General features: G+C 39.5%; 1 protein-coding gene across 1 annotated transcript; it reads left to right on the top strand.

The window, feature by feature from the left end:
• Positions 1-2763: 2763 nt before the first annotated feature.
• On the top strand, positions 2764-17852 carry CCDC82 (coiled-coil domain containing 82). Its single transcript, XM_059822823.1, has 8 exons — positions 2764-2796; positions 3468-4020; positions 4675-4906; positions 6607-6699; positions 8761-8885; positions 9730-9900; positions 16548-16733; positions 17310-17852. The coding sequence occupies exons 2-8, from the start codon at positions 3475-3477 to the stop codon at positions 17373-17375; spliced, it is 1419 nt and encodes a 472-aa protein (XP_059678806.1). The 5' UTR covers positions 2764-2796; positions 3468-3474; the 3' UTR covers positions 17376-17852.
• Positions 17853-22333: the final 4481 nt, after the last annotated feature.

Here is a 22333-nt window from a genome sequence, read left to right as displayed (position 1 = left end):
ACAGAGTTTGTGGGTTGTTTTTTTTCCTTTTTTTCAGTTGCGGTAAATTCCAGCATTATTATTTAAGCATGAGCCAGCCTTACGCTCAGTATGCCTGGGAGTCACCGAGGGTTTGCAAATGCTGCACTGCTGCAGGAAGCAGTCCCTGGGAAATGTGGGCTCCGAGCTTCCCATTGCTTACCTTAGGGAAAGGAGAATACCCCAAGCAGGAAGGGTCTGGTTTATGGAAGGGATGTCCATGTAATCCTGTATATCACTGAAACTGCAATGTGAACAGAGCAATAGCCAGACAACTAACAGATCAGTTGGAAAGCAGCATAGCAAATACTCAGCAGTGAAAGTAGCTAGCAACAGAAGTGGCTAGTGGGGCTGCCACTTAAAATAAATTCAAGTTTCCAATATATTAATTTCTCTATTATCTAAAATCATAAGGGACTGGCATATCCCAGTAAAACAGAAAACTCAATACTGGGGAGATGCTGTAGCCATCACATGGCATAGTGATTCCACAAGCCCATTAAAAAGGCTATGGTACATATGAAAATAAACGGCATTTATTTGTTACGTGACAGATGAGTTTGCTTAATGTGTAGGGAACATTTTAAGAAATTTAGAGAGGAGATTTGAGGAAAATTGGCCTGTTTGGAAAACTTGTGTCCCTTGGCTGGAAGTCCGCTTCTAAAATCTGAGGACAACATGACCCCACACTACAGACTCCCCTGGGACTGGGACTCACCTAAAAAATCGACAGAAAAATCACGACAAGATCTTTCAGCATTGTGCGTAAGAAAAACTTCTTAGCTGTCCTTCAGAAGCCAGTATTCATAACTGAAACTCTTCATGTCCTTTAAAAAAAAATTATTATCTATTCTCTTCAGTCACATAAAATGCGTTCATTGTAATTACCTTATTCCCGTCTCCTGTAGCAGCACAACTACAAGGTTTTCCTCACGCCTTTTATCACTAGGTGGCGACCTTAGAAGCAAGAAACGCGATGAAGAGCGGGAACACGGCAGCACCCCGAAATGCTAACTTCCTCCACAGTTTGGAGGAAACATTAAATCCTGGGCAAACTCCAATACGTTCATTTATTTGAAAATTCACGTACTGACTTTCAATTTAAAGCAATTAAAAGAAATGTCAGCCCAGGACTATAAATCCCTTAATGCAATATAATCCTTGAATTATAACCATTCTAATCCTTGCAATATAAATATTTTGGTTGGAATTCAACCCACCATCTACATAAACACCTGTCCACATCTCTTCACCATGTGAAATCCGTAGCTGTGCTATGCAAATGAGATGAGAAAGAACTGTCTTTCATTTACAGGTATTTCCTCTCCTTGTGGCTTCGTTACCGCTTATTTTTAAAGAAATACGTGGAGACGTTTACAAGATCTTGTTAAAACCGTACAAAAAATGTCAGCAGAATGAGTTCCAAGGTAGCAGTAGTTTTCTGCCACAGACCAAGCAAAGCAGAGCAAATTTAAGACACAAATCTTGTTACTAAAATGCATCTGTAGCAGTATTAGCTCTGAACAGAATCCAGCATCCTATTCAATAGACATTTTAAGCAGAAAAACAACAGCTCATTATTGTATATGTCAATAGCTTCCTGTATGTACTCATCTAGATAATGTCTTGTTCCTTGAGCAATGGAAATAGTGCAAATTACTTCCTTAGGAATTTATTATACTCTCCATCTCCCAGGTTCCTCCTCTGCAATACTCCCACTTTCCCCTGTGACTAAGACAACATTCAGGCCACCTCCCCATGCCCTAACCTCCATTTCTGGGGGTCCCCACATAAGGGCCAGCCCCAGCTGAGAGCAGCACATGTGCTCAGTGATTCAGTGCATCTGCAGAGTTGCTATTACCAAGAGAGCCCTGTGCTGAGCTGGCAGGTCTCTCCTCGCGCACCAGCACTAGTAGGACCTCTCCATGTCACCCAGCCTCTGATTTTCCACATGGATATAGCACGAACCGCAGAGAACCAGAGCCCTCGGCGTGCTCCTGCTTCTGGCTGAGAGGCCCAACGAGGAGCTGCAGGCACTGTACCTAAAATGTGATTTACAGACACCAAAGAAAGCATTGTTTTCTTCTAAAAGGCCCACAGAGGACGGGTGGACTGGCAAAGGCTTTCCCAAGCATGGGATTTCTGCTCCGGCCAGGCCCCAGCCTGGCACCCCCAAAACACCCCCATAGCTACGGCTGCCACAACCCACTTTCACGTCCCCCGTCATTTGGGGGTTGAACAAAATAAATCTAGCGGGTTCGTTCCCAAGGCTGCAGAAAAGAAGAGTGCTGGCAGCTCTGACGAAGCTGCTTCGGTGAGGTACGCCTCAGGCCAGGCTGCTCCTCAGTGACCCGTCACTGGCGGTGGGCACTGGCCGCCCCTCTGGGGAGGTGCCGTACCTCACCAGCCCACACGCACCTTCCCCAGAGGAGCACCTAGGGCGAGCAAAACCGCAGCCGCCCCTAAACCACCGCGCTCTAACGCTGCTTGAGACCCGCACGATGAGGCGCCGGAAGGGAGGAGAGCGAGGCGTGCTGCCCCCTGCCGCGGAGGAGGACTCGAACCAGCCACCTCAGGTTCTCCAGCACAGTGCGCCAACCCGCGGAGCCCGGACACACCACGTGATACACCTCCCCCCCCGCCACGGCCTGCCAGCACTTCCGTAAACATCGCTGCAGCTGAGTGACAGGGAGCAGCGGCCAATCGCGGCGCGCAGAGCGCCGAAGGGCGGTAGTCTGCTCTCGGCGGCTCCAGCGCCGGACCGCGGGAACGTTAACGGTAAAACGGCTGCTGCGCGAGCTGCCGAGGGACGGAGGGAGGTGGTGGGGATCTGCGTGTGCCGTGGCCGCGGGACGGGCAGGACGAGCTCTGCTGGCCCGAGCCCGGCCCGCTTTGCAGGATCGGGAGCGGGCCGCGACAGCTGGGCGCGCCTCGCCTCAGGGTCCTGCCGCTTCGGGTCCTGCTGCGGGGCGGGCAGGTGGGGGTGGGCCCGCCAGCCTGCCTGGGGTGGTCGCTCCCCAGCTGAGGGAGCGGCTGTGGGCGCCGGGCCGCTCCTCAGTGAGGCCTGGTGATGATCCTGAACGAGCGATGGACGCTGCTCCTCAGGAGCAGGGAAGCGCTCTGCCTCAGCTGTAGGCTTCCAGTGTTGGAGGGGATGATGGGATCTGTAGCTGCACTTCAGACCTGGTTTTTCCAGTTCATTCATGCTGGGTGTGGGCAGTTCTGCTCTTCTACAGTTTTTGAGTCAGGTATATCCTCTTCAGAAGTTACGATGCATGCGTAGTTTTGTTTGGCGCTGATTTCTCTGTGTGTCTCTTAATAATGATATTGTTAAGTTGTAAGCGTATGGAACAAAATATGCCTGCCCTTGTACTGTTTTTCTTTTTTTGAATGGCATAATGCAATAAGTGCTTTGTTTTACCCGTTTATATTTTGGTGTGTTGGCACAGCCTTCCAATGGAGATAAAAGCAGTTGTCAGAAGATATGAAACAAGAAATAAGACAGCAGGAGCAGAACTGTCATCCAAATCCCGAGTTGATTGGAGACGCACTAAAAGGGAGCTCATACTACTTGACAGCAATGACGAATCCTCATGTACCTCTGAGGAGGAAGAGCCTACTGCATCAGAAGATGAAGTAGATGAAAAAGATGAAACTGTTGTGAAGAACAGCCTTTCAGATCAGGAAGAGAAAAGCCATGATGGGGAAGTAACAGAAGATGGTGAGGATGAGTGCATCATGCCTGGGAAGCGTAAAAGGTTGAACACCTCTGTCTTGTATGACAGTGATGAAAGTGAGGACAGTGATATACTTGTTCGAAAAGTTTTTGCTAAACGCCACTGTATAATGGATGATGATGAGAGTTCTGAAGAACAGCAACCTGATAAAACCTGCCCTACAGAAAATGTTTCTACTAATAGGAAACATAAAGTGTTTGCAAAATTGAAAGAACTTGCAAGACAAAGAGCAACTCGGACATCCTGCAGCAGTGAAGATTGTGAGGTCTGGGTTTTATCTTTGAAATTCAGTTGGAGAAAATACTGGATGTAGGGGAAGGCAAAGACTAATAGATATAAACCAGTGGGTTTTTATTTATTTTGCTTAGGTTTTTATTCATGACAAATCAGTAGTTCTGTCACATTTTAACATTTGTCACATTAACTAGATAACAGTATTGACTGCTGAAAACCTTTATCTTGAGTTTAATTTTAATCACTGAAGATTTAAGAATTTCATTTGCTCTTTTGGGCATTCTGATGACTAAGCAGCTTAGAACGCAGGTATCTATCTTCTCTGCATAGTCAGAAAGAAAGAACTTCTTTATCATTCCTTTTTTTTCCATAGAGAAGAGATACGTGAGAGGACTATCGAATGATTTTTATCGAGAAGCAAAATACCTGCTGAAGTAACTTAGAGAGCTCATGTTAGCTTAATTCCTACAAATCAACTGAAGAGAAGTACATGGAGAGGGCTGAATTAAAGCCAAAAGTAATTGTCATCTAACACAGAATGATGTATTTTTTGGAAACATTATCTCTTGTTAATTGAACAAATGGTGTTAGTAGAAGGTCAAAAATCTTACTCAGTATATGTAGTATTTCCTCAGTGCCAATACTGAAAATTCTTGTGTTTCAAATACTTTTTTAAATTTATTAGGATTCTAATGGTGAAGCAGAAATAGAAGAGGAACCACTGTCTCACTTGGCCCTCACACCAACAGAAGGTAGTGAAACAGAAGGTAGTGACAGTGACAGCATGAAAGATTTTATAGTAGAGGAAAAGGAAGATGACGGTGACAACATAGAGCACACAAAGAGTGAAAAACGGCCACAACAGAAGGAACTAATTGCATCAAATAGCGAGTTGCTGGCATACTACGTCCCACACTGTAAGATCAAAATTAGTGACAATTCTGTATTTATAACTTGCTTGTAGTGCTGTAATAAATATCAATGGACTGTAAATACAAATACTGTGTAATAGGATAGAATATGATAGTTTAAAAGGAGATTCCTAAAAGGCATCAATTTATTGTAGAAGTACTCTGATTTCCACAGTAAACTTTTACAGTCTTTCTGTATCTTATTAAAGGGAGGGTATAATTTGGGGGGAAGGAAGGGAAACCCTAGTGCACAGATTTTTTAAGTTAGTCTGATTTAGGATAAAGTAGGCTACCTATGATGCAGTCATTCCTGTGGAGACGTAAAAGCATCATCCTCCGTCTTGTGATATATGCTAAGAGCAGCTGTGTTAATTCTGGCCACATTCTGTTCTGGAGAGTGATGTAAAATTCTTGCCGTGAGTTTGGGGTTTTTGGGGCTTGGGATTTTTTTTTTTTTTTAATGCATTTTTATTCCATGGTGTTGTGGTTTAAGCCCAGCTGGCAACTAAGCACCACACAGCTGCTTGCTCCCTGCCCCCCTGCCCCAGCGGGATGGGGGAGAGAATCGTAAAAGTAAAAGTGAGAAAGCTTGTGGGTTGAGATTAGAACAGTTTAATAAGTGAAATGAAATAAAATAATAAAGATAGTAATAATAAAAATTGTCATGAAAAAGAAAACAACAACAAAAAACAAGAAAGGCAAGTGATGCAAATGAAAACAGTTACTCACCACCCTCCGACTGATGCCCAGCCCAAGCAGCGGTCCCCCGGCCAACTTTCCCCCTAGTTTATATACTGAGCATGACGTCATATGGTATGGAATATCCCTTTGGTCAGTTGGGGTCAGCTGTCCCGGCTGTGTCCCCTCCCAACCCCTTGTGCACCCCCAGCCCACTCGCTGGTGGGGTGGTGTGAGAAGGAGAAAAGGCCTTGACTCTGTGTAAGCACTGCTCAGCAGTCACTAAAACATCCCTGTGGCATCAACACTGTTTCCAGCACAAATCCAAAACACAGCCCCATACTAGCTGCTATGAAGAAAATTAAATCTAACCCAGCCAAAACCAGCACATATGGTGGTGAGACTTGGGAGCTGTAGGGGCTTCTGAATTGATGGGTCCATTTCAGCCGAACTGCACAGGGCAAGAAAACTTTTCAGCTTTATCTTTTATGAAAACTGGTATCTGGATGGAGCAGAGAGATTTGAAACAGAACTTGATGTTAGTTCTCTTCTTACGTATTTTGTTGTTCAGAAGCAGATGTGGACTGACTGGACAGTCGGTGCTAGTGTAGTTGGTCACGAGCATTTGTGGTATTTCTTCCCCGGTAAAGACCTGTGCAGAATTGTCTGTATTTGAAAGAAAGCTAGAAAAAAGAAAAACCAACCAAACAAAAACACCCCATAAGCCTGGCCTTCTCTTCATTATTTCCTGCTATTCATAGAACAAATTATTCTCTTCTTTTAGTGTTTGTAGCTCTTAACTGTGGGCTCTTCTTGCTGAAAGGATGTGTGACTTTAGGATGCTAAAATTCATTAAGATCTTTGGGATGTGAAGCACTATTTAAAGGCAAGGTCTTAAGGGTATGGATGTTGTAAATGGAAATTATTTTTAAATCCATATTTAAATGACTTCAAAATTCTAAATTTTAACATTGCTTATATCTTTTTTTTTTTTTTTGTAAATTCTGGTTATATTGCCTTCTTCCCAGTATCTCGCTGTGATCATTATGTACACTTCAAAAGAATAGTAAAGGCTTTCCTCATAAATGCAATTGATGACACTTTTCTGAGCTCATTATATGGTAAGTAAATTGCATTAAATAATATAATAGTGCATTCAAAGTTATACAAAGACATTTATTCTAGGGAATGATGTGTCTCCTAATTGGAGTATAGGACTGTGAGTCCTGAGACCTATTCTTGGTTTTGCTGCTCTGTAACTTCAGGGGGAAAAAAAAAATCTATCTGAAAAGGATAGAGTAATCTTGGAAAAATGTGTAGACTTAATGCTTTTAAGCCTAGAAGGCATTCTGAGATGTAGGGAAGTGTTTCTGTGTTACTGATCAGTAGTAACAGTTTCAGCATGAAAGTAAAATTAATTTCAAAGTAGATATCTCAATGAAAACATTTCAAGGTCAGCAGATTTGTCAGAATGTTGCATGCTTCATAGCTTTTTCTGAGGAATTTGATAGATAATAAATAATTTTAGTTATGAAGATTACTCCATATCTGATTTTTTTTCTTTTCCTTTTTTTTTTAAACATTTGTGCTTTCAGATAAAACAAATAAATTTCAGCTGCAGTCAGTACTTCTTGTCTTGTTCTTGCTGAGGAAGTGCTTTTTGGCATTTGGCCTAGTGGGGCTGAATGGCAACCTCACATGTAGTTTCAGAAGCACTGTAAAGATGGGATTAACGAGAGGGCTGTCAGTGTCAGGTTGTGGAAGGAGTCAGCAAAGTGCCAAAGAGAGGAAGTTTTGGTTTCAGGAACTAAGAGGGAATGGAGAAACAGGAGTACACCACAGACTTCAGAATAAAGGCTGTGTATTCTTGGACCTAAAAATGTCTTTCATCTACCACTACTAGTTCTTTCAGGTGTTAGGTTTGGGTTTTTTACCGAGTGAAAACAAGCTTATGAAAAGTAATAAGTAAACTTTCCCAGTTTTATGTTGTAATAACTTCCTTCTATTTCAAATTGTATCTGCTCTACAAAACTATCAACTTATTGCCAAGGTGCTGGAAGTAGATCAGCTATGCGGGTGAGTCGGAGGTTGTATTCTGTCTTTCTGAAGAACATTGTATAGTATGAACGTAGCCTAGCATTACAAAGATGTATTTTTACAACACAGAATGGATTTTTCTGAGTTAATGGAAGTGAATCTGTAAATTAGTTTGAATCAAGAGGAGCTACTTTAGTATTAGAGTTCAGACTTGCTTTTTATTGTGAGGGATTTTTTTATGGTCTAGCACAACCTCTTCAAGCTTTTAGTATAGCTGACATACTGAAAATGTGTGTGTGTAAAGTGTATATGGAAAAACAATTAATTGTAATTATGGTGGCTATAATGATGACAATTTATATAGAAAGCTAGATAGCCAGTGGTCCTCTCAGTTCTATTTTGTTGATAACAGCATTGCCAAAAGAAGGTAGCTGAATTAATTTGTATATCTGTATGTGCTGAAGCTCGAGACAGTACGAATTGGCATGCAGCTATGAAAGTCCTGTTTAATTCCTGGAGTCCAGCACATATCTGGGAGACAGTTGTGGAATAGTGGTAGTTTTACTCGTCCTCATACTTGTTTATTTCTTTTGCTTGAGTAAGTATTTGGAAGTACTTATGCTGCCTAACTCAAGGCATCTGACTGTGCTGCTGAAGCGTAAAGGACAGTTTCTATGTGTTCTGTATAAGTGATGAAGAAAGTTGTCAACATTTCTGCTGTGAAGCAGATCAGAGCGGTTTGTTTTCATGGATTGCAACCTCCCCTCTTATACATTATGAACAGCTTACATAAACTGGACAAAAAGCAAGACGCTTTTCCCCCACCCTCCCTTTTCCTTTCTTTTAAATGGGATTGAGTGAATGGGTCTCCATTTGGGATGATGGCTTTTCACTTTAACCTTGATTGTAGAGTTTATTCGTGTATCTCTTGTGATACAGACTTTTAAAATAATTAAATATATCATTTCATCAAAGATGCATGGATCACTTTTACGGATAATAGTAGCAAATGTATTCAGTAATAATTTATTAAAATAATTCATAGTTCTTAGTATGTAGAAGCATAACGTCCTTGAAAACTTTATTTGAAGAAACTTGTACAACAGAGGGTGGTCAGCGAATTAGTAATGACTCTCACTAAACAGATGGAACAAGACAAAAGAAGTATGCACAAGATATGTTGCTCTCACTTCATTATTTGGATGACCGCTTCATTCAGCCTCGTCTTGAGAACTTAATCTCTAGAAGTCGCTGGAAAGATCGATACAAGGTATGTAGCTTCTACTTTAAATAGTGAAGTGCGTTCCAAATCATATTATCACTGACAGATTTTTTTTTTTTGTACTGTAATTCTCAGTAAAGGTATAATAATCTCTATAATTATATATACATTTTTAATAGAAACTCATTGTTCTTTACCTTATGTAACTTGTTTTGATACTTATCAGAAGTATTTTATGTGTTTATAACCAGATAAACATTCAGGTAACAGAACAGAATCTGTTCTCAGTCACCTGAATGCTTCTCCTGCTAACTTCAGCAGATGACTATTTGAGGATTTTTTGTCACTTGCTAAATGTTATAACAAAATTTCTTCCTCCTCCCACAAAAAGATAAACCAATATGTTCATAATGAATCTTCTACTACTTAAAAAAGAATGAAGCAAATATACAGTAATCTAGTGATTGTATGCAAATTACTAGAGTAGTATTAGTGTGATAGGTGTAGTGATCTAATAATCACTGTAATAATGGAGTATGGCCAGTGGAGAGATACAGTATATTTATTTGAAGTAGACCAACTGATACAGTTGCACCCCCACCCCCTCAAAAAAAAAAAAAAGAGAGATGAGAGGGAAAATAAGTGCCAGGATGCAGGAGCCATTCTTTAGGCCTGAAGCAGAAAGAAAGAATTAATGGACTAGAACCGAGTGAAGTGTTGGAAAATGATTGAGAAGTTGTATGTTCGCAACTGAATGGTGAAAGATTTCAAATTTGAATCTCTTTGGTTTCTCTTGCACTAATTTTGTGCGAGTACAGTGTACTCAGCAGCCTATTTGCGGCACCCTTTCATTTACAGAGATTTTTAATGTTATTTGAAATCTGTTTTCCAGGAGCGTGTGGATTGTTACCCAGATGTTCGCATAATCTTGAAAAATCCAGAAAATATGTCTTGTCAGGCCTGTGAATTGAATCGATATTGTAAGTTTAATGTGCTGCTCTCTGGAAAGCTTTATAATAGTAGAACTTTGGAAGCAGATGACTTCATGTCAGATGACAAGCAGGTAATTTCAAAAAAGCACCCTATATATTTATTTTTAAGCTTCGACTAGTGTTACAGAAAATCATACAAACAATCGAAATGCTATCAACACATCTAATGTCTATAATGCTAGAGGCAACAGTTAAGCTACTGTACTTCCATGTCTAAACCCTATTAATTTTTAAAATATGAGGACCATTGTGCAGTTTGGAGGAGTATAGTCTTGGATTTCGCTAGGAATTATGAAGGAAGTTCCTATGAAACTTAAAAGGATGAATAGAGGCATTCCCCTCTACCTGCCCCCATCCTTTCTTATATCTTGGGAAAGAGGTAATGAAAAGTGTCCTCAAAGAAATCTAACTTTTATCGAGAAGATAAATCTGGTGTTTTTCTATGACCTTTGGTTTTGCCTGCATCACAATGATTGGTGTGCTGTTTCCTCCCTGCTTTTGCCACTTAATATTAGTACCTGATGCAGCACATGTACTTGCACTGCAGTAAGCACTAGTAAGTATATCCAACCATGAGCTGGACTTCATGATAAAGAGGATAAAGGCCTCTAAGACATACAACAGGGTTTATTGACAACTCTTGCCTTCGAGTCAAAATTGACATGTGCCTCAATTTTTCCTCTGCTTCAAATCTCTACAGTCTTGAGTCTCATCCAGGGCAAGAAGGAAGCTCTAGGTACATGGCATCCCACACATCCTACTCAGCATACTTGTCTTTTGTGGTGCATGGGGAGGCAGTCTGTGTGTCAAAGAGGCTGACAGAATGCATGAAGATTCACATACTAACCAAAGTTCTAATACGAGCACTTAATCAGTTATTTCTAAAGTAGTTTTTTGTTTTGTCAGAGAACATTTAATAGAAGATTGAAAATCCTAAAGCGGATGCATCTCTTAAAGAAAGGAAAACTAGTGGTAAAGAAATTACATGACTGAGTGATGCTCTGAACATGCCTGGCATTCCTGGTTTTCACCATGTACCTGAGAAATACTATGACTTTTTTTTATCTTGAATAGATCCTATCTCTATATGCCAGGAGTCTGAGGCTTTAAATCAAGAACGACATTTGCCTCAGACTTACATATATTCTAAATATCAGAATGCCTTTTCACTGAAATTAGACCACTTGATAGCCCTTTACCTTTATGTGTGCCTATAATGCCCTTAATATTTTCCCAGCAGTAATCCTGAGTTGATTAGCTTTCAGAAACATTATAAAAGTAACTTTCTGTATAATGGACAATAACGCCCACTGAATGATTGTGTTTTCTATTTTGTTGCAAGTAAGGTTTGTTCTACATTGGGTCACTAGGTTTGCTAATTCTGTGCCTACTATGCCTCTAGCATTTGGAGCATCCATGTGCACTCCAACCGTTCTTGTTTGCTCTAGGTCAGAACATTGAGTGAAATAGTGCCACTGTCAGTCTAATAGTGCCACTGTCAGTCTAATAGTCCAAGTGCAGCCTACTCAGAATTTACTGCTTCATTCTTCGGATTTTTTCACATCTGCTATTTCCCATGTAGCTATTCTCCCAGGGCAAAGGATCTTGACATCTCAGTTGCATTGACACTTGAAATTGCTGATGTCCTTTTGAGAAGACTTGTTCGTAACTACTTCAATACATTTTATTAGAGACTTTTTTTCATTACTGCATTATCAGAACTACTTGTCCAAACTAGAATACATTTCCATTTAAGTAGTCTTGCATCTTTTTCTCACTCACGTTGTCTCTACTAGGATAATTTGGATTAAATTATATTTTTGGAATGAAAGATGTCTTTCATGTTGTTACATAACATTGCCCTAGGCAGTCATTTTAGATGACTTGAGCAGTCAATTTTGTTATATTTCACAGTTGAGACTTTTTAAGACCTTGACTCTTAAGAACCCAGGTGTTCCTAATATTTAGGGATCTTCCCTTCAAATTTACAGCTACCAGTAATTGTTATGATTAAGTATGCATATGACCTTCTGAAGTAATGTAATTTATGACCTCTTACGATAAACTCAAAGCACACGATTTGTCAAGAATGAAATATTGCTACAGTTGTGTACCAAGCTGATATCAGAGTTCTGCCTTTCTTCCCTTTCAGGAGGCGTAGAAGGTATATTCCTTTTCTTTGTGAGTCTAAAATAATTTTTGAATACAGCTGAAGTTCCTCACAGTATTTGCTGAAAAGAAAAAAGTGTCAGGACAAGTTGTATTTACAATGTATTTTGAAATGGAGTGTAATAGGGTTTCTTATATAAAAATAAAGTGAAGCCCTCATCAAAATGGAAGTACACCTTACTGAAGCTCAAGCCTATATTGTTTGGATCTTTGCAAATATTCTATCTTAGAGGTTTGAGGAGCGTCAGTGTGATTATCATTATATCATCATATCGGTCTCTGCGTGTAATGCAGAATCTAGGAAAATCTGTGCCATGGTTTTTCTTAAATAGATGACAGACCCGTCTGAGCAGCAGTTGTTAATAAGCTGTTTTGGTAAGTCTGTGTGTGCATGATACTCAAGAGAGCTAGGCTTTTCCAGCAAGGCTTTTCCCCTTGTTTATTGCAGGAAAAGTTATGTCTTTGGCAATCATACCGGCACTGATACTGCAGTCCATCATACAGTCATTGTTCTTTCTTACACACGGGTCTCTAAATGTAGATCACTATTTTAAAAATGTTCAGTTTTCCGTGGGAAGTGTGTACCTTACCTAACCAGAAGTAATAAGTGAACTAGCACAAAAATTTAATCGTTACTCAACTTCCACCTTAACTGTGGAAGTAACAGTAGCAATTCCCTCACTGCTGTCCAAACGTTGTCCTACATAAAGCATTGCCTATTTTTCACTTTGGAAAACATTTGAAATATCCTACTGAATATTGAACTAACTTGCTAGTTCATTTTCAGCTTAACAGTAGAAAATGAGAGCTTTTTTTACCCTGTATACCCCAGCATCTGGTGAGATGCCTGCTATGTGCATGCTCAATACAGCTCAGGGGCTGTAGAACAAACCCAGGAGAGAGTTATTGAGCACTTCCCAGTAATTTTTGATAGTGCCTTTGTAATGCAACGTTCGTGTTCATATGGTGACCTGTAATTTAGACTGCTAAAGTACTGTTCTCGAGTAGTCTTTGAAGTTCTGCTAGCAATGCGTTGATCAACTTGTCCTGCCAATTGAGAAAAAAAGAAAGGAGGAAAAAAGAAAAAAGGCACACAGGGCTACATAAAACTGGCACTTCAAGAACTTAATTGACTGAAAGAGAAGGCAGTTCAGCACTGGCAGATCAGATTGAATGGAAACACGTAGTTGGACTATTTTCTAAAGCTCTATTTGAAAATACCCGAGAAAAGTGGGTGTGGAGAGAACAAAAACAGACCTCCAACCCTCCTCTTCTGCGTAAAACTTTCCTTTTCTCTCATCTCTGAAGTATTCTGCTTTGCCAGTAGAAAGAGAAGAGAAACAGCTGTTCCAGTTTTGCTTAAGCTTGCAGTGATTGTTCTGTGTGTAGCTGCCAATTCTCATTCCTCCATGGTTGGGGAGAAGCGAACGGTTTAGGTGTCCCTCACACTTCTTTGCTTCTTTGTCACCTGGATTATAAACTGTTTTCTACTCTCAGTCTTGGTGTTCTGCTTCTGTTTTTAATCATTCTTAGAGGACATGAATTCAGTCACTACATGTTGTGCTATTGTCAGGCTATGCTCCTGCATTCCATACAAAGTGATTTAACACAACTTTGGCTGATATGGCTACCTTGAGTAGATAAGTTAAGCATTAGGACAGAGTCACTGAGAACTGCAAGGGGAAAGAATTAGAATGAGTACTGTACTGAGATTCTTTCTGAAATTGCATTGTATTTTTAGACAATCTTTCTTACTTTAAAAACACAACACACAAATAGCTAAATGTCATATAATGTAATTGCCTCTGGCATTTCTCCAATGTACAAATACTTTACACCTTGCACATAAATGAACTATGAAACTTACTGCCACAAGATACTTTGGAAGCTAAAAGTGTTAGTGGGTCCCAAAAGGGATTAGACGGGTTCTTGGGCAAGCTTATTCCACACTATGGAACATGGTAGTTGGGATGATACAGACTGTCTTAACTGTTGACTGCTAGAAGCTGTATGGTAATGTTATGATCATTCTTGTGTTTGTCCTGCATCTTACACTAACTTCCTAAATATCTCCTGCAAGCTGTTGTCACAGGAGAACTGGGCCATCAGTTTGCTGCAGAATGGTATCTCCTATTTTACATCACAAAATGTTCCAGGTGCTGCACCTCATTGCTTGGGATACTTGAAAATTTATGAAATGCTCTATGAAACACTGCCGCTCAGTTCATGATTGTTTCAGTATTTGAAATGGTACGTCTGGAAATTTGAATGAATCAAGGTTATGCATTGTTTGGTAGGTCTTGCACTTTGGAAGCACCTATAGCATCAAACACAAGCCTTAGCTTTTCAGTCTTGGGGAGAGTAGAAAATGGAGCTGCGTATAGGTACATGTACATGATTAGTAGAGAATTGCAATATAGTAATAGGAATTTTTTTATCTCAAGATGGTTAAAAATTCAGTTAACCACCTACTGCAGGTCAGATCAAAAGTTCTTTTAAGTGAGTGTGTCTCTTTTGACTTCAGTGATATTGCACCTGCTTATATTAGTTGAACTGTTGGTTAATATATTTAAGAAATTAAGTATATTCATATATTTAAGAAAATATATAAATAATACATAAAAATATACATTTAGTTTATATAATCTTTATAAATATAAATACGCTTTTCTGTTACCGTCATTGTCAGTAGATACTGCTAGTGCTAGGTTATACAAGTAGGTCAGGTGTTTTGGGGAACTGCTTACAGATGCAAACATTTGGGCGTGCATTCAGAAAAGCTTCCGGAAAATATGGGTTGTAAGCATTGATTAAAACTTAACCTCATAATTTAAAAGAACTTAACCTTCTCATAATGTAAAGGAGTATTCAGATTATTACCAATGGCAGCAATAAAGGGTATCACCGTTGTGGCTCAGAAGAGATCATTTTGCAATATATAACATGGCTGGGTTTTTGATATATGTGCATGTAATCTGAAATAGCAGTTTGCATTACTGATGCAAAGAACTTTGATCTTTAGACATTTACCTGCTTATAACTCACAAAGGTGTGACAAGACATCAGTCCAAAACAATGCTGCCCTTGAATGACAAGTTGATGGGGGTTTTTTTAGTAAAACTAAATCAGTTTCTCCTGTATGTATCAGGAGCTGAATTTCTGTACACATGTATTAATTATGTTGCTTTTGAGTATAGAAAACCTGACCTCTGAAAACCATCCAGATGTAGATTTCTTACCTGATAGGCTTTGTCTTCATGGGTTGAAGTTTTTTTTTTTTTTTTTTGGTGGGTTTTTTGATGTTGTGTTTTTTTTTTTTTTCCCCCCCCCCCCCCCCCCCCCCCCCCCCCCCCCCCCAGGTTGGACTCGATGATCTTACAGGTCTTTTCCAACCGTACTGATTCTGTGATTCTGATTCTGTGAAGTAGTGATCAGTGCATGGGTCATTTACAGGGGATAGATTCCTCTTCTGATTTGCCGTTGTATGTACTTGAACTGCTTCTCTTGTGGAAATGGGACAAAACTTACTCATGTGAAATGCAGGATGTCCTTAAATGCAGATGAACTTTGACTCTTTCTCCCTCCCCACACCTGCAATTTCATGTACTCTTAGTGTTAGGATTGCCAAAGGTTCTTGTAACCAGTATATTACTCAGTATTTTCAGGTAAACACCTTCACCACTTCACATCTTTGTATAAAATCTGAGTTCAAGATACACACAAATACTTCCCTGTATTTAATGTTAGTGCTGATAGACGATAATTAATCTACTCTATTCCATGCTCTGATTATGTATTTACATGCATATTTACCATTTGTTTATCTATAAGTATTGCTGTAATCAAAACTGTTAAATTAGACAGTTCTGTCTTTTCTGCATGGAAATTGTAGAAGTAAAACTGGTAATAACTGGGAGATGCAGAGGCTTTGATTTCTACAGCATTCTGGCCTGGGTGTACCTCCCAGCCAGTTGCAAATTAACATTTGCATTGTATAAAACCTTGGTTTTCAGATTTTATTTTTATGAAATCCAGTATCTCTATATACTTACTAAGTATTTGTTTCTAGGCATATTGCAATTTGTATTCATACGTATTTCTTGAAGAAATACTGAATATTATTCAGTCTGCAAAACGCTAGGACTGGTATTTCATGTCCACAGGAAGTACTACATATTAAGCAAAAGTAATCAAATAATTTCTCTTCCTCTGCTTTCACAATATGATGGTTGTCTAAAATGCTAGTGATTTTGTAACAAAGTTCTGCCAGGAGATAGGAAAGATACTACCAATTATAAACATGGCTGTGTTTGTAAGAAAACAGTACTGATAAACTGCCATTGCATAGACTTGCTGGCTGCCTGCTTGCTCAAAAATTGTTCTGCTGTGGCTGTGAAAACTGCATGGTTTTGCGCTGATTTTATGCACATAGTGTCATTCTGTTTATTTAATTATTCAAAAAATCTTCCTAGACTGACTTAGCCATTCTGTATATTGTCAAGATAATCACAATTCCATCAGCAAGAATCATTTGTTCACTTTGGCCTAGGTTTTGAAGGTTGGTGTGGTGTGTGCAGATCGTACAAGAGTTTATCATAATTTGAAGCACTTCAAATACAAGTTGTATGTGGATTGCAGCTCCATTACCAAGTTGGATGGTGTTGAGGATGAACCAGTCAAAGACACAGTCGAACGGCTTTTCAGCCACTTGGAAGACAGTGGGTGGATTCGGAAGGTACGAGTGAGTTACTTGATGTATCCTTTTCCAAGTAGATAAAAGTAAGCTGAGATGAAATGTCTGATTTAACTGATCAGTTCTGAATTACTGGCCTTCAATAATATAACTCAGCTTAACCATTCATCCACTTCTGCTGACCCGGTCTCTCAAACAGCAGTATGCTGCTGCGTTCACATAGAGTTTGTGTGAACTTTTGACGTTAAGCTTTTTGACAGCTGCATCATCTCTGGGCTGTGGTGGGCAGACTCCTGTTTCCTTTGAAAACAGCAACACAACAAACTCAAGCTGTAACTTATAAAGTTTGGAAACATGTACGTGAGGCACAGCAAGAATATTTTACTCTTCTGTTTACACTGAAGTACTTTGAATTATTCAGAAACACTTTATGAACTATTTTAAGAGAACTTGTAGTTCTCTCTTGCAACTTGTAGTTGCATTGAGCAAGCTTTCAGATATCATTGCTTCTGAATTGTTATTAGCGTGCTTGTTAATTTATTGAAGAAAAAAAAGCAGTCTTTATGTAATTCAGTTATAAACTTTGATAAAATAATACAGGTTTTATTTTATTTGCAGAGATACAATGATCTTGAAGACTACATGAATGATGCAGATAGTTTCCAAGAAGAGAAAATGGATTAAGTGGTCATATAGCTCTTTGAAAGACATCTTGTAAAAATTTGAATGGCCTGCTTTACCTGCATGCACTTTATCTCTGCTTGGTCTTCAAGATTCTTTTTAGGCTATGTTATACTTAAATCCATATGCCCTTAAACTACTGTTTGAGAATGTGCTGTATCTTTTTTTCTCATCTGTGTCAATAATAGCCCAAAGTTTTACCAAGTCAGTCCTTCCAGTCTTACTGCATAGGTCACTTTAAGTTTCCTTCTGTTATTAAAAATAACATCACAATATCTGTTTACTTGTGAAATAAAGCCCACCTGTTTATATTGAGCTGCATCATAGGAAAGGTGGGAGATACTGAGACCTTTTGAAGTAGGTATATTTGGAATGGTAAGGCTGTGTTATACAGGAACATATGACTTGCATCTTACCTTGTTTGTTATATGCAAGTAGGTCCAACCATTTAGAATGATAGTTACAATAAACAGGACCCAAATGCAAAGATCTGTTTCCCCTCTGAGGAATCGGTATGGACTGTTGCAAGGCAACAGAGGAAATACTCTGCAGTTCTGACTACATTTGCAGCACAGTAGTCACTCCTCTCTTTAGAGAGTAGGTGGTGAGTCACATTAAGGCATCATACAGACTGAGTCTGGCTTAGCCATCTAAATGAATGCTTGGGCCCACAGTGCTGTCTCTGATACGCAGCTGGAGCAATTTACTGATATTTTAAACATCAAATTGCGTTGTGCAGGGATAATGGCAACAACTTACAGTAACTAAAAAATTAACAGAATGGATTAATGTGGCCATGCAAGATAAGCAAGAATTCTTCCAATGTAACTTAACAGAAAGTAGGAGTTACTCGGAATCATCGTGCATGGTTTACCTGAACTGCACGAAGCCCAAATCAGAGTTCTTTGGGGCCGGGGGAGTAGATTTCTGAGGAGTTAGGAAGGGTTAAGGACTGTATTGTCCATTCTGAAAAATTGGACATGAGTTGGCAATGTGCACTCACAGCCCAGAATGTCAGTGGTATCCTGGGCTGCATAAAAAGAAGCGTGGCCAGCAAGTCGAGGGAGGTGAGTAGAGGACTCTGCTCTCGTGAGACCTCATCTGGAGTACTGCATCCAGCTCTGTGGTCCCAGCACAAGAAAGATGTGGACCTGTTGGAGTGGGTCCAGAGGAGGGCCATGAAAATAATCAGGGGGCTGGAACACCTCTCCTGTGAGGAAAGGCTGGGCGAGCTGGGGTTGTTCAGCCTGGAGAAGAGAAGGCTCTGGGGAGACCTTATTGTGGCCTTTCAATACTTAAAGGGGGCTTATAAGAAAGATGGAGAGAGACTTTTTACCAAGGCCTGTAGTTACAGGAGAAGGGTCAACAGTTTTAAACTGAAAGCAGATAGGTTTAGATGGACATACAGAAGAAATTTTTTATGGTGAGGGTGATGAGACACTGGAACAGGTTGTCCAGAGAAGTTGTGGATGCCCCCTCCCTGGAAGTGTTCAAGGTCAGGTTGGATGGGGCTTTGAGCAACCTAATCAAGTGGAAGATGTCCCTGGACATGATGATCTTTAAAGGTCTGTTCCAACCCAAACCATTCTATGATTCTGTCCCTGTACTTTGTGCTGCATATAAAATTAATTAGATGTAGCCTAGTATAAGATGCAGGGCACAGGGTTTTGAATCCAGTTAGGAACTGTTCCTACATCCTGCTGCACGCACATACCCTTTTATTAGTCTTTTGTGGCTGAGCAACTTAGTAAAAGGGAAGATATTGTTAACACTAGATTTTTTTAGCAAGTTGCTCTCTCAGAAGCAAAACTAATGAAACCTAATTTCTCATAGGCTTGTCCATAAGAATTCCCCACGTTCATTATGCCACTTTACAGGTAACGGATATGCTGATCAGCTAGGCAACTGCTGCCAGGTGAATCGCTTAATGGTGAACATCTGCTGGCTTTTTTCTCTAGGAGCTATACCTTAGATTTGTCATTCAGTACCCTTTTTCCAGCATTCATTGTAAGAAATGAACTGCTCTTATATTTTAAGGGGTTGAAATTCAGCAATGGTTTATATGTTATTAGAGTGAGCTGATATCATCAGTTCTCCCTTGTACCACATACAGATACAAGATTTACAAACCAAGATGAAAAATCCCAGTAAACAGATTGAGACTTACTCTCAAGTAAACTTGTGTTGAAGATATTATTTCTATACCTTAACTGTGAGTTAGATACGTAAATATTCTGAGATTTGGTATACCTTACACCTATCTCCCTGGTTACCAAAGCTGAAGGAAATCTTCTCTATTCGAATATTTTTCCTTCTTCATCCCTGTTCCGCTGGGAATACTGCTGGGAAGACACCCGTCAACTTAAAAGTACTCAGGAATCCATCTCGAATATATCCCTTTTAGGAAAAGTAATGTCCCTTGATGCCCCACTTCTTTGTTAGCAAAAACTCTGTACACTCTTGTTAGCTTCTCTAGAATAATAAAACAACATTGGTGTAACTTTAATCTTACAAAGGAAAACTGGTCTGAAATAAATGGGTTTTGTACTACATAATGGAGTATGCCCTCTCAGAGCCTTCCTGACTGGTCTTAATTTCTGCTACCTTCTGAATTTTCCGAAAACTCTTGAGACTCTGATTTTTCTTTAAAAATTTTGCTATCAAAATGAATGGTCAATTTCTCATTTTGCAACATTTAAACTGTTTGCTACCATGTTAAAAAATAAGTTTGGGAAATTTTAACTTGCTGATAACTGAAAATATTTCAAGAATACACACATTTTGATTGAAAATTAAAATTGGCAAATTGTTCCAGTGATTAGTTTTACTCATTTTTTGATATCTACCACATCCCAGATCATGTTTCTCACCTCCTCTTTGTTCACCTGAAAAGTGTGAGCTATCTACTTCTTTCTTGTTCCTGCAGGCCTTTTTTTACAGATCTTTCTTTTTTTGTCTCGAACAGGGATACAAAAGTAGCATGTTTGTTAGAGTTTCTTGGAAGAAAGTGCCTCCATAGGTTTACTAATGTTGTCTGTGACATTACCAGTTGGCCTAAGAAAATGCCTAGAATTGATATCACCGATTTCTGTTTCAGTAGGAAACTGGTATTTGATTTGGCTTGTCAGGGGCTGACATAATGTTTGTGTGTGTAGAGTCTGTCTTAAACTTTGATATTCCCCTCACTGACATTGGAGGAACTGATAATATTTTTGTGGCTGTTGTTTTACCTGAAGAGTTTCTACAAGACATAGAATGTGAAGTGTCATTACATCATGTTTACATTTGTCTGCACCACAGGAAATGAAAAGATTGTTTAGAAGAGCCGTATATGTAAAAATTTAAATGAAATTTTCCAGGAGAGTAAAAATATTTTTAGCTGAAAAATTTTGTGCAAATACCTAATGATGGGAGAAGTCAGAAATCTGACCAGTCTTTCATACTTCCTTTTCCACCATAGAGAATTTGCATGGAGTTAGGGGGTGAGAGAATATAATGTTTGTTCTGATAGGACATTTTTAATTGCCTTTAGTGTTAATTTTTGAAGTATTAGCTCTAATTAAGATGAAGTACCTGTCTTAATGGAACAATGAAGAGAGCTCAGTATGTGATTAGACTTGGCGTGGATGATTAATGATCATACTTGCACAGGATCAGGCTTACTAATGGGAGGTACTTCTGGGAGAAAAGGCCCTTTTCAGATCTCTGTTCTGTGTCCAGTTCTTGCAGTGAAGTATGAAAAGAAGTGATTTTTCTCCCCATGTCCCTCAGTTTTTGGAAAGTCATTTGCGGATCAAATGGGATGGTAAACTTTGCTAATTGTAGATAGCTGTTACTGTCATTTTTTTGACAGTAAAGGCTTCTCCTGTTTCCAAAAAGCAGCTCTTTCTAGCAGCTCAGCAGGCAATTACAGGCAATTCCCATGCTTAACTCCTCTAGTTTACTTTTGTTTGGATAAATAAAGATTTGTAGTTTTATCCTGCTTTAAGTCTGTCTGGATAAACAGAGTGGGTGTGCTAGATAAACACATGTAAATACAATACCACTCCAGGAGAAATACCCAGCACACACAAAACAGAGTTTGTAAAGACGACTTTCTGATTCTGCCTTGAGAAATAAGAAATACCAATTTCTAATCTGAACTTAGAAGTGCAACAAAAGAATGTAAGAAAGTATGATCTACCAGCCAAGGAATAATATGAGAAATATGTGAAATGGTATTGAAAGAACCTGATAATAACCCCCTCAGTGGCTTCACTGCCCTGAATAGTTTATGTGAATTTCAGTATTTTTCTAGGTAATAAGTGATGGCATGGGGTTGTTTTGTTTTGCTTTTTTCCCCCTGTTGTTTATTAAATAAGATGTAGACGCAGTTGCTTTAGATTGCTCTGGGGATTACATTCTTAATTACAAAACTGGTATGTGTTCAAGATGGCTTATTTTATAGTTAAAACGGAGCAGTAATTGCATGCACCTTGTGCCCAAAAGATAAGGTCAAGAAAACTGACTCAGGTGCAGTCAGACTCTGCTCCGAAGTTAAACAGTTTACCAGGTGAGCGGCACGGTGCGTGAGCCTGCCTAGCTGGGAATACCCCAGGAAATACATGTATGTATAACTGCAGTCATTCAAAATGGCTAAGAACCCTCGCTGAAAAGCAAATAATGGAAATGGCTGAAAATTCAAAGCTCTAGTTTGCAAAATCCTCTGCAGGATTGATACTAAGCATGTGCCGTTCCGGTGGAGTTAATATAACTTTCAAGTAATTTGATACGTGATTTCTAAACACAGATGAACGAGGTATGCACCTAGATTTACGCATGTACTCAAGTTTTTAAGTGACATAGGTTCAGCACAGTCTTTTTGTTCCATTTTTGGAAAGTTATTAGCACAATGGGACGTCGATGGTGAGAATTCCTGGCTGTGAACCCAGCACAAGTAAGTGCTTTGCTGATCTGGAAGG

Source organism: Gavia stellata, chromosome 1 (assembly GCF_030936135.1).
Source record: "Gavia stellata isolate bGavSte3 chromosome 1, bGavSte3.hap2, whole genome shotgun sequence".
In the NCBI taxonomy this organism is placed as follows: domain Eukaryota; kingdom Metazoa; phylum Chordata; class Aves; order Gaviiformes; family Gaviidae; genus Gavia; species Gavia stellata.
This window is presented reverse-complemented; position numbering and strand designations above follow the sequence as displayed.